The sequence below is a fragment of the Bufo gargarizans genome, chromosome 6 (assembly GCF_014858855.1).
Source record: "Bufo gargarizans isolate SCDJY-AF-19 chromosome 6, ASM1485885v1, whole genome shotgun sequence".
Lineage (NCBI taxonomy): Eukaryota > Metazoa > Chordata > Amphibia > Anura > Bufonidae > Bufo > Bufo gargarizans.
In genome coordinates this window covers 111,028,104-111,041,321 of record NC_058085.1, presented here as the reverse complement: position 1 = coordinate 111,041,321, position 13,218 = coordinate 111,028,104, and the positions used below count along the sequence as shown (strand labels likewise).

The window sequence follows — 13,218 nt, the reverse complement described above, 5'->3', positions numbered from 1 at the left end:
CAGTGATCACGTTTGCCATTCTACTTGATTCATCTGGGTCAATTTGAGAGGGAAATCTTGATCAATATACAGCACTGCTCAGCAATGCCCCCTACAAAGAAGGGTTCATGAGGGCTCAGGCTATGGTAAGGGAGTTTTGCCATAAACCTTTAGCACCTGTCCCATGGATTGTGGATTGATGATAAATGTATGACTTCTGGGAATCCGACCGCTAGAACCCTACAGATCCAAAAGAATAGGGGCCACTGTGTGACTGAAGCAGTGCTGGGCATGTGCACCACGGCTCCATTCACACACACGTGACTCAGGAACCCCTGTTCTTGTGATCAGTGGAGTCTCTGTGGTCGGACCCCAGCGATTATACACTGATCGCCTATCCTGTGGATAAGTTAGAAATGCTGACTCCTTTAAAGTAGGATATATACCAATATGAAAACCAGATACAAGAGGCGGCTGACATTACAGATTACAGTTCCCTACCATTGTGCCCTCCGTAAATACGCCTTAATGTAGGTTTCATCCAGTTTTACTGCATTCGTACAATCCTCTATGGCCTCGTCCAGTTTCTTAAGCTGTTCAAATCACAGAAGAACGGTTCTATTAGATTTATCAAATAATACTATAGGTAGGTAAGAAAAAAAAATGGTTATGTATAGAGCCAAGCCAATGGGGTTTACCCCAATTCTCCTTTGTATTCTCCCAATGTCCTACCCAGACATAAGTCCCAAGAACAAAAGACCTCCTTTATAAATGAGTGATCATAAGTGTCTCTACAGTCTGCTACAGGAATGACAAACCCATATTCAGTTAATATATAGAAAGGCCATCACTAAATTTAGAAAATTTTGAATTTCTTTTGGTCTAGTTCAGGAGACTAGACAATATATTGTTTGGCTTTAAAGGGATATTCAAAGTACATCAAGTTATCTCCTATCCACAGGACAGGGGATAACTACAAGATTGGTGGAGGTCTCAGTGGTCAGACCACCAATCACCACAACAGGGGCCCTGTATCCCCCAGGGACCCCTAAATTAAAGGAGAGGCAGGGCGCATGCTCTCTATGGGCATGCCAGAGATAGGACTTAGCCATTTCCAGCAGTCCCATTGAGATGAATGGGGCAGCAGTACGCATGCTCCACCCTCTTCTCCATTTGATTTGGGGGCATGGGGCCCCGAATTTCATGAAAGTCCCAGGTTGCAGCCCTCCCAATTCCCAATTAACTGTTATTTATTTAGTTTGTTCATCTACCTGGAATAACCCTTTAATTGTATAAAATATTACCAACTCTAGTTGATACATCCACCACTTACCTTTGCATTGACAGTGCCACGATTACAGTATAGTTTGGCGTTCGTTTTGATATTGTTGGGGTCTATGCTAAGCGCTTCTGAGTAAAGTCTGTAGGCCAGTTCGTAGTTTCCTTCTTTAAATGCCTGGTTGCCTTCTTCCTTCTTGGCTTTTAAGGCCTTGGCATTCTGAAATGAGTAGGTACTGCAATAAGGTAATGCATAAGAAGCTTAATATCCCTAAAACAAGACTGGATGTCAACACAGGGGGTCAAACTATTTATTTTCCATCTTCCCTATACTGACCAATACGACCTGAATAACTAGATTTTTGTACTCTCCGTAAAAGCAGTTTCTCTTCCGTTCATTGGGGGACACAAGCATTGTGGGTATAGCTGTTGCCGCTAGGAGGCGACACTAAGCACAAAGTGTAAGCTCCTCCCCCTTCAGCTATAACCTTCCTGCAGGGACCAAGCTAACCAGTTTAGTGCAAAAGCAGTAGGAAAAGCCAGACATAAGAAAATCACATTGTGTGCACACCCAGAACGACACAGGTCCGAAAAGGCCCATAAACAAAAACCTGGGTGGGAGCTGTGTCCCCTAATGAACGGAAGAGAAACAGATTTTACGGCGAGTACAAAAATCTAGTTTTCTAAAACAGTCTCATTGGGGGACACAGTCCTTGACCATGGGACGTTCCACAGCAGTCCCTGAGGGTGGGCTTAACGTCAACACCCCTGCCAATCAGAGAACCGCTGTTTGCAAAACTCTATGCCCCAAAGAAGTGTCAGAAGATGCAAAGGTGTGCACTCTGCAAAACTTGAAAAAAGTATGCAAAAAGACTACCAGGTGGCCGCCTTGCACACCTGAAGGGCCGAAGCCCAGTGATGCACCGTCCATGAGGCTCCCACTGCCCGAGCCGAATGAGTAGTCACCCCGAAGGGCGGGGACCCGGTATGCTTCCACAATAGCCAAACAAACCCATCTAGAAATGGAAGCCTTTGACACTGCCAGCCCTCGTCTCGGCCCCTCTGGAATCACGAACAGGAAATCCGTCCGCCTGAAAGATGCCATCTGGGACAGATAGATACGCACTGCACGCTCCAGATCCAGAGTATGGAGCAACTGCTCGAGGATGAGATGGATCCGGACAAAATGAAGGAAGAATAATCTAATTTAGATGGAATGTTGACACCACCTTCGGCAAGAAGGACTACAAAGGGCGAAGGACCACCTTACCCTGATGGAGGATCAGGAAGGGCGACCGACATGACAGAGTTCTGACACTATGGATAGAAGTAATTGCAACCCCCCAAAAAAAAAAGCCACCTTTTAAGACAGGAAGCGCAGCGACACCTGCTGCAAAGGCTCAAACGGAGAAGATTGGAGAGCGCTGAGCACCAGATTTAGATCCCAAGGATCTGACGGAGGACGGAAAGGGGGCGCTGCATGCCCCACCCCCTGCAGAAAGTCGAACCGCCGAAAGTGAAGCTAAATTTTGCTGAAAAAGAAAGGAGAGAGTAGACAATTGCCCTCAGAGAGCTGAGAGCCAGCCCCAAGTCCATGTCCAACTGCAGAAAAGCCAAAAGTTGTGGCAAAGAAACGAACGGGAGACAGCTTTTGCAGCTCGCACCAACTAATGTAGGACTTCCAGGTCCGGTGGTAGATTCTGGAAGACGCCGGCTTCCTGGCCCGAACCACCACATCCGAAAACCCACAAGCTTTCAGTACAGCGGGTTCAACAGCCATGCTGTTAAATGTAGTGACCCTAAAATCGGGTGGAAGATCGGCCCCTGCGACAGTAGGTCCTCCCAGAGCGGAAGACACCAAAGTTAGTCGGCGAGAAGGGCGACTAGGGACGCTAGCCACACCCTACGGCAAAGATCTTCCAGGGAAGACGTGGAATAAGAGGAAGAGGCGGGAAGACGTAAGGAAATGTGAACAGACTCCACGGCAACCCCTGAAAACGGTCTTGCGCAGGAACCGGAACAATCACACCTTGCTGCAGCCGCGTGTGAATTGCCAGAAAAATAAAATAATAATCTGAGGGAGAGGCCGGAGGAGACAACGGAAAAAAACGGGACGGAAGGGAGGACTTGAAGTCCAGCTTGTAGCCCTCTGCAATGACTCTCTTACCCACGCATTTGAGACGTGAGCCAGCTAAACATGTCGAAACACATGAAGCCGGATGCCTACCCGAACGGAGGGCACCGGAAGCTGCTCGTCATGCAGCGGAGCTCTTGGGGTTAAAGGACTTGGAGACCTGTTGACGGGAATGCCAGGAAGGCCACGGCTTAAAGGAAGGCTTGCGCTTCTGGCCTACGGCCGACTTATCGGACGCTGCCTTGGGGCTGGATTCAGCTTTTTTTTTTTTTACTTATTAGACCGCCCCCTGTTCTGTGGTAAATGGGTACTTTTACCACCTGTAGCGTCCGACATTATCTTATCCAGGCGCTTACCAAAAAGTCTGCCGCGGGTAAAGGGGAGGGGTCCTCAGGGTAAGCTTTTGAAGCATTATCTGCCACCCAGCATGAGAGCCATAGGGTACGGCAAATAGCCACCAACAGGGCTGACGAGCGAGCCATAAACCTGGCCGTGTCCAAAGATGCTTCACAAATATATGCACTGGCATGCGAGAGCTGCAGGGCCACATCTGCAAGTTCCCCCGAGGGGACTGCCGAGTTGAGACCCTGATGTAAATTACTTGCCCATTCTCCCATAGCCTTGCTCGACCATGTAGAGGCAAACACCGGCTGTAGCGCTGTGCCCACTGCTTCAAAGGCAGATTTTGAAAACGCTTCCAGCTTCTTATCTTTGATATCAGAAAAAGAAGCCCCATCCGCCATTGGCAAATCCTCCGGAAAAGGATGTTCAAGCGTTTTGGCAACATGAAATGTTTATCAGGGAAATTCCACTCCTTGGTGAGAGGGGAATCAAACACCTGGTGGCTGAGGAAACACTTGTGTGAATGACTGGACTTCCTAAAGGGAACACCCGTATTGGCAGATGACGGAGCTGGATCCTCAACCTGCAACGTCTCAATAACTGCCGTAATTAAATTGTCCACCATGGAGGATAGTATGGGCGACTGACTCTCTGGTGAGACAACATCCTCAGCAGACCCTCTCTCCTCGGAACATACCTCTTCAACTGAGGACATGTCGGAGTGACACTCTTGAGCAGGAGGCGGAGAGACCGAGGACAGGGGAGACACAAAACCCCTTTTGGGGGAGGAAGTTTTGGCCCGTTTTGTGGGGCTGCCGCAATGGGCACGAGCCCCATGATCCCCAGATCTGGACCGGTCAGAGGACTGCCTTTCCAACAAACAACCCAATATATCCACAATAGCTTTGTTGGTATTGAAGACATCATGTACCAACCTAGACAGGGAACGCGCACATTCCGGTTCTTCCGTAGGCTGGCCAGCGGTAAGCAACGGGCCCGGAGCCGAGCCACTTGATGGCGGTGCAGCACACGCAAAGCAGAGAAAGTTTGAGGGAATGGAAATTTTGCGCGACATGTGAAGGCAAAGTGACGCACCAAAAGGACCGCCTGCTTCGGAACCTGGGTTCCGACATAATGACACCCCTGTCGCCCCAATGAGGCAAATTGAAAGGTTAGACCCTGTAAGAAGGGACACTCACCAAGGCTGTGTCCCTCCAAGCAGCAAGCACCATCAGGGATAAAGCTGAAGAGGGAGGAGCTTACACTTTGTGTGCTTAGTGTCCACCTCCTAGCGGCAACAGCTATACCCATGGTCAAGGCCTTTGTCCCCCATGAGACAGATGAGAAATATCATACATGCCACCACGTGAACGATTTGAGCTCTACAGCAGATTACACAGCTCCATGCAGTCAGCCGTTCCAAAAAGTATATGGCGGCTACAAAATTAATATAGTTTTGTGAACCAAAGCAGAGGTCAGAAAGAAATTATGCTTAGAATGAGGTTTCCCACCTTGTTAGTGTTTAGGCCGCACAAGCGGAAGGACAAGCGGCAGTTGACAGGCATGTAAAGCCTAGGGACGCATGCACAACTTAAAGGGAACCTGTCACCGGGATTTTGTGTATAGAGCTGAGGACATGGGTTGCTAGATGGCCACTAGCACATCCACAATACCCAGTCCCCATAGCTCTGTGTGCTTTTAATTTTTTTTAAAAACGATTTGATACATATGCAAATGAACCTGAGATGAGTCCTGTAGGTGAGATGAGTCAGAACAGGACTCATCTCAGGTTAATTTGCATATGTATCAAATCGGTTTTTTTACACAATAAAAGCACACAGAGCTATGGGGACTGGGTATTGCGGATGTGCTAGCAGCCCATATCCTCAGCTCTATACACAAAATCCCGGTGACAGGTTCCCTTTAACATGATACGTACCCTGCAGGCTAGTCGCGCTTTCTGGTGATCGGGGAACATTTTCAAAGCCTGCACAAAAAACTGTACGGCCTTCTCGATGCAGTCTTCATAGTATAGACAGAGACCCCGCACGTAAAGCGCATCAGCATTCGTGGAGTCCATCCGTAAGATGTCGCTGAAAATGAGGCAGAAATTAAGAAATGATCAACTGTACAGTCACTGTATTAACTCCTTCAAGAGCCAAGCCTGTTCGCCTCAACATTTTCTTTTATATTTTTGCGTTATCTGGGGAAATAACTTTGCAATTTATAGAATTTTTGTTCCATACAAACAGAAGACTTAGATCTGCTGTTGGGGTAACCCTTAAAGTGTAACTGTCATTCTTTTTTTAATTTGTGTAATGTGTAGGAGCATTGATATGGACCTAAAAATAGCTGTAAAGTGGCCCATTTTGAGCCTTAGCGACGCTCCTCTGTCTTCTGTTTACATAACACAGTCAGTGCTAAGCAAGTCTCCACCGTTATGTAAACAGAAGACAGAGGAGCGTCGCTAAGGCTCAAAATGGGCCACTTTACAGCTATTTTTCTAACACATGTAAGATTTCAGTAATAAAAGTATATTACAAATGTCTTTTTTCGGCCTTATGTACTATGTTACAAAAATGGTCAGCATCACTGCCCCTATACATTAGGAAAAAAATAAAAATAAATGAATGACAGTTACACTTAAATGTGCCCTTACTGCAGGCGGGGTAGAACATACAAGTCCCATGGTATCATCTCTGTCCCCAAGGCCAGTTCAGAGGGGTTACCCAGTCCCCGATCGTTCACCCAATGAAAGGGGGAGAAGCCCTCTTTAATGATGCTGGGGCCGTTAAAGAAGGAGCTAGGCTGTCCTAGGATAGTGAAAGCACCCACTCCACTGCGGCACAGGACACCCGTGCAGGACTTTTTCTGTGGTGTGGTAATAACATGGTGCTGTGGAATAAGGTGCCTTAATGACTATCATAAATAAAAAGGAGTACGGGCGGTAATTAAGGGGTTAAGTTAAAGGGGCTACACTATAGAAAGCCTGTCTATCCACTGAACACTTGGAGGAACATAGAGACATCATGCACTTCTAGACTGAAGAGCTTTAGGGCGGCAGGTTCCGGCTACAACCTCATCTGTACAATAGTAGCGATTGAGAATCGGTATGCGTGTACAATACAAGCTTTAAACCGAGCTATATGAGCACATACACACCTAGCAACAGACTGAGCATCCGGGTAGCGGCCAAGAAGCGCCAGGCATTCTGCTTTGAGGATTTTGAAGCGGTGGCAGGCAGGGGCCAACTCTAAGGCTCGGTCCATGCAGAACACAACCTGACGTAAGACAGAGTAAGCAAATGACCACAGGATATGGGATTATGACCAAGAATCTTATTCTGCATTTCATGAAACACTGCAGGGATCAGTTCATCTTCTCCTTTGAAAGTTGCAGACCATATGTGACTATTCTGCGGTAACCAAGAGCAGCAAGGTCAACAAGAGAAGACGGGGCAGCATGAGGACTATGCTCTACTAGATTGCACTTTGAACACTGTTCATTTCCTCGTCAGATTTGTTCATTATGAGAATAGAAACTGCAACTAAATGATGGAAACATACAGAGACTCGGATGCATTTTTGCTGGCTTAGCTTATTTTGCCTTTTGTTAAAGCAGAAGAACCTACAGGTCGTCCAAAACCTGATGCACACTTCTGAAGAAGAGTGCATAAACCTCTACTCAAAGCACGGAAGGTGCAGCGATGCTTTGCACCTTCAGTTTGCATTGCCTCTGCTCTGCTTTTGCAGCATGAGGAGTACGGATCCGTAGAAAGCATATAGACGTTTACTATGCATGCAGCAAAAGCAGAGCCGATGAAAGCAGAAGGTGCAGAGCCCTCTGGGAAGCACCAATGCACCTCAGCAGTTTGAGTAAAGGTTTAGGTACCCTTTAACCTTTTTTCATAGTGGTCAGCACTCTCCATTTCTCAGATACAGAGCTTCAGATTTAAAAAGGCAACATGCTTTCTACCTGCAACCACCACTAGAGGGAGCTTACTGTATACTGTATATAAAATTCACTATATGAACATGGAGAAGTAAGCTCCCTCTAGTGGTCGCTGCAGGCAGCTAAATGTTTTCTTTTAAATCTATATCTATGAGAGAGCACTGTATAAAGACATAGAAAGAACATAAAAGTTGATCATGGCACATTAAAGGCTATGGGCACGTTTGCACCTTTTTTTTTTTTATTGAATTGCATCCACTATGTAATAAAAAATCATTTTGCAATTTGTTTTAAGATCTGCCATCTTTACAGCCAAATAAAATTACCTTAAAGGAGTTTTCAGTAACATGGCCATTTATATCAGACTGGCGAGGGTCCGAGACTCCACCAATCAGCTGTTACTTTGTTGCTCAGGCACAAGGTAACAGCTGATCACAGGAAGTGCGGTATCAATATGTTGGACAGCCCAGTTAAAAAAAAAAAAAAAAAAAAAAAAAAAACACATAACAGATGAAATCCACAAAAAATAATGACGCAAAGGTGTCCATACCCTTTAAAGGGGTTGTCTCACTTCAGCAAATTGCATTTATCATGTAGAGAAGTTAATACAAGGCACTTACTAATGTATTGTGATTGGCCATATTGTCTCCTTTGCGGGCTTGATTCATTTTTCCATTACATTATACACTGCTCGTTTCCAGGGGTTCCAGGCAATCCAGCAGCAGTGGTCGTGCTCGTACACTATAGGAAAAGGCGCCCACCCCTCTGGCAATTGGGACAGTGGGAGTGTTCAAAGGCATGCATAAGAGGAGCCTCTCATCCCGCCACCTCGTATCTGTGCTGCAGCGGTGGCCATAACCCCTGGATACGAGCGGTGTATAATGCGATGAAAAAATGAATCAAGCCAGCAAAAGGAAGCAATATGGACAATCACAATACATTAGTAAGTGCCTTGTATTAACTTTCTCTATATAATAAATGCCACTTACTGAAGTGAGACAACCCGTTAAAGGTTCCTCTACTTGTTAAGGATTGCTTCCACTACTAATAGGAGCAAATACTCTTATTAACCTATGTGCTAAACTTAACCCCCCGGCACTGGTGACAGATGAGTGAAGCCTGCCCCCTTGACTTTCAGCTGCCCAGTACTTGACACTAGCAGAGTCTACTGCACAGACATGGGCAGCCCTGGGGCTTTAACTGTAATGTAAATCCACTGTTTCCTTGCAGTTTTAACCCTGTCTGGGGTATACTCAGGCTCTTGGTATGTGTATATACATTACAGCTTAGCGCAGCAAGCCAAAGCTATTCAAGGGGGGTAAATATCCATAGGAAAAAGTAGTCTAACCTTCCTGAAATCCCGTTTGTCAAAGTCAGCTTCTCCAATCCTTTCATACTCTAAGACAGCTGCCGCGTTCTTCAACTAAATGGAAAAGAGACATTTAAAGGGGTTATCCCATGATTAATGTAAAAAATTAAAGATCAGACATCACATAGTACATGACAACCTCTTTTTAACAAAGCTACAACCAGTCCTGTACCCCATATGGGTCCTGAGATCTCTGCTAGATTTATTTCAAGCTGACAGGGGGAGCATGTCCTTTCTGCTGCAGCTGTTGGCAATGAAAGGATCCACCTCATCGAGGTGGGCAGAGAAATTAGAAAAAAGAGCAAACAGCAGGTGGCGCTATACAGATCCATTTTATTGAATAGCCCACTGGCTATATTAAATGTTTAATTACATGCCATTTCAAAAGCATTCAGATCCAGGTGCTGGTTTTAAAACGGCCGAATAGTTTTTGTGGTGAAACCACATGGAGCATCACCGCCATGTGCACATAAAGATATATACACATGAACTAGCCGATCCAGCATATATCCCTGCAGAGCATCTCTTACCTCCTGCCGCGTTGGTTCGTTGTTTGGCTCCAGTTCTAACACCTTCTGGAAACAGCGTGTAGCAGCCATAGCATTTCCCAGAGATAAGTGACACTTCCCTTCTCGTTGATGACCCTAGAAACGTATAAAAATTACAACGATTATAAGCACCGCTACGACAGGCTGCGCCAAAGAGGTGTCCGGACAGATCCGTGTAGAGGCTCCAACAATCCGACTCTAGAAAACACCAGCATTTGGGTGTAGGACCTACCTTCACAAAGGCGTCATCAAGCCGGACGGCTTGCTGAGCATCTTCCAGCCCCTCCCGGAACTTCCCAAGCATCATCAGGGTAGCCGCTCGGTTACCATAGTAACTGGCATTTTTGCTTGAGCAATCTAAAAAAAAAAAAAATTATATATATATATATATATATATATATATATATATATATATATATATATATATATATATATATATATATCCACATTAACAGAAAATTCGGCTTAGTTAAAGCAACTGCGGAAATTCTGCAATTACACTTCAGATCCATAGATGGCGCTCTCCTCACATCAATCTATAAAAATGCAAATCCAGTTTTTAACCGTTCATGCAGATTTCAGTGGAATGATTATTATGACAGATTTGGCACATTAAAGGGCCCGATTGTAGAGATGCCATATTTCTGTAGGTAATTGTATATTTCCAACCCTTTATGAATCTTCAATTTCCTATCGTAATTGGATGCCAATTGATTTTAAAAGGTTATTCCCATCTCAGACATTGGGGGCATATCCTAGCATTATGCATTATGTTAGATAGGTGCAGGTCCCACCGCTAGAACGAGCCTCTGAAAGTGAAGGAGAGCGCACCGCACAAGTATGCATACCCACCATTAAAGGGGTTCTCCAGGCTTTTAATATGGATGACCTATCCTCAGGATAGGTCATCAATATCAGATCGACTGGGGTCCGACTGAACTGTATGAAGGGAAGGAGAGCAGTGAGCACGTACAGTCTTCCCTCTCTCTTTCTGTTTGCTGCAGTTTTCCCATAGACATAACAGCAGGAAGAGAGATGGAAGGTGCACACTCATACAGCTGATCGTCGGGGTGCCGGGTGTCAGACCCCACTGGTCTGATATTGATGAACTATCCCAAGGGTAAGTCATCAATATTAAAAGCCTGGATACCCCTTTAACCACTTTGGGAGATTTGAAAATAGCATTGCGTTCACTCGGCTATTTTCGGAAATCCCATAGAATAGAAGGGAGAGCGTGCAGACATGTGCAGAGCGCTCTCCATTTCCAGGGGGGGGCGCATTCTGGAGATAGGTGCAGCTAACTGACATTGGCGCCATACCCTTGCGATATGCCTCCAATGTCTGAGATGGGAAATACCCCTTTAACTCGAAAACACCACTTGAAGAAAACCTGGTGGTAGAAGAGGTCATAATTATACAGCAGCATGCCTACAGTGTGACACTTTAAAGGGGTTGTGCACTGTGACAATCCTTTGGTTAGAAGCTGATCACAGGGTGTCCTGCTGCTGGGACCCCATCAATCACCATACGGGTCCATTCACACGTCCGCAAAATGGGTCCGGTGCGGACCTATTATTTTCAATGGGGTCGGAATGTGCTGTCCACATCCGCATTTGCGGATCCGCACTTCCGTTCCGCAAAAAAATATAACATGTCCTATTCTTGTCTGCAATTGCGGACAAGAAAAGGCCTTTTTTATGAGAGTGCCAGCGATGTGTGGTCCGCAAAATGCAGAACACACATTGCTGGCGTCCGTGTTTTGCGGACCCACAAAACACATATGGGCGTGTGAATGGACCCCAAATCTGCGGCCTCTATTTGGGAAACTAGACAGTACACAGTCCTATCATTGGGTTGTCCATACAGTGCCCAGACATGTAGGGTCCTCCTGAGAGCAGAGGGGCGAGTATAAAACAATCCTCGTAGGCCGCTATCTGGCATCAAGAATATAACCCAGTAGCAAATTCTTGTGAATCGGGAACTTTATTAATTTTTTATGTCTATTCATCGTGTCTCAAGGGCAGATTGCCCTCTTTGTAATATGTCATTAGCTGACGAAGTTGACAATCTGCTCCTGAAATGCGTTGTACAGACAAAAAGTAAAGTTCCAAATTCATAAGAATTTGCTTCCGGATTATCTACTTGACTCCAGATAACAGCACCCGCTAGGATCAGTTCATACTTACCTCGTCCCGCTGGTCCTGATCCTAGGCTGCAGTCGAGGGTTACTCTAATAGTACATTGAAGGCGTTGTGTTTGATACTACATCCATAGGTGAGCCGACTACCTGGTCCTACATTTGTCCTATTATGGCAATTCATATGAGACGCTGCCTCCCTCTCCTTCTCGTTGGCACTTGAATGGGAGAGTGCTGCAGTAACCAGGCTTAGGGTTTATTCACACAACCGTGTTTGGCCCAGTCTCAGCAGCATCTCCCTGACCCGAACTGACTGCATCATAGTGATTTCTGATAGTCAGTTCCTATCTGGTTGTGGGTCTACTGTACTGTGCTCACATCATCTAGTGAGAACAGTACAATAGACTGGCTACATCAGAAGTCACTAAGTCGGGGGGCCTCAGCCAACACACGGGCCATGTTTCCTGGACTGAGAACAGTCGTACGAGATAGGCCTTAGTCACTACGAAGTGTAGATAGCTGCGCCTGACGCCAGTGCCCCAAGGCTCCTACAAGCAGCTGATCACCGGGGGTGCTAGAAGTCAGACCTGATACTGATGAAGGATAGGTCATCAATACTGAAGTACTGGAAAACCCCGGCACAATGTAAGTCATTCAACTCTTTCATATGTGAAATGATTGAACGCAACAGTCTTCAGGCTGTTACTAGTCAGTTGTGACGTCTGCACACTAGAAAGACTGTCTAGAGCAGGGATCAGCAACCTTCGGTACTCCGGCTGCTGTGAAACTACAACTCCCAGCATGTACACTTTCTTGGCTGCTCTTGTAACTCCCATAGAATTGAAAGGAGGATTTGGGAAGTTGTAGTATCAGAACAGCTGGAGTGCCAAAGGTCTAGAGGACAATTGGACTGTGCAGCGGAATTCACCGTCCGGGCCCTTCAGGATTTTCTGTAGGTACAGCTCCTAGACTTTTTATTGTATAACTGGTCGCACTACTTGTCAGCTCCCCGGCCCAGCACATGCTTCTAATGCACAATATACCCTCCCCCCGGACACAACAAGCAGGCCCGTCAGCTGCTCGGCCAACCTGCTGTTTTTAGAGATGATCCATATGGTTAGGAAGCAGCTGGAAGCAACGACATCTGCTGACGTTACATACCAGCGTGGGCTCAGAGAGGTGCGTGACTGGGGAACGTATACAGAGATGCATGTATCCTGCCTCAACACATCCTTCTGTGATGTACAATTCCCCAACATTGGCCCTCTTCTTTAAACCTTTGCTGGGCGCCTATCAGAGCTCTCTAAACCTTTTGGTTTAATCGGCTCTGCTTGACTTTTGCCAGGGGCGGAGTATGGATCCTATATACTTGGATCTGCACTCCGCAAGTAAGGGCTCTTTCACACCTGCGTTATGGTCTTCCGGCATAGAGTTCCGTCGTCGGGGCTCTATGCCGGAAGAATCCTGATCAGGATTATCC

At 46.2% G+C, this 13,218-nt stretch overlaps 1 protein-coding gene across 1 annotated transcript in view; it reads right to left on the bottom strand.

The window, feature by feature from the left end:
* DNAJC7 (DnaJ heat shock protein family (Hsp40) member C7) overlaps nucleotides 1-13,218 on the bottom strand; it is a 32,833-nt gene that overhangs the window by 9,887 nt on the left and 9,728 nt on the right. The window contains exons 3-9 of the mRNA XM_044298603.1: nucleotides 9,834-9,958; nucleotides 9,584-9,697; nucleotides 9,033-9,107; nucleotides 6,896-7,014; nucleotides 5,673-5,826; nucleotides 1,313-1,477; nucleotides 481-572 (exon numbers count right to left, since the gene is read on the bottom strand). Of these exons, the coding sequence (XP_044154538.1) occupies nucleotides 481-572; nucleotides 1,313-1,477; nucleotides 5,673-5,826; nucleotides 6,896-7,014; nucleotides 9,033-9,107; nucleotides 9,584-9,697; nucleotides 9,834-9,958 (844 nt within the window). The remainder of the gene's footprint in view (nucleotides 1-480; nucleotides 573-1,312; nucleotides 1,478-5,672; nucleotides 5,827-6,895; nucleotides 7,015-9,032; nucleotides 9,108-9,583; nucleotides 9,698-9,833; nucleotides 9,959-13,218) is intronic.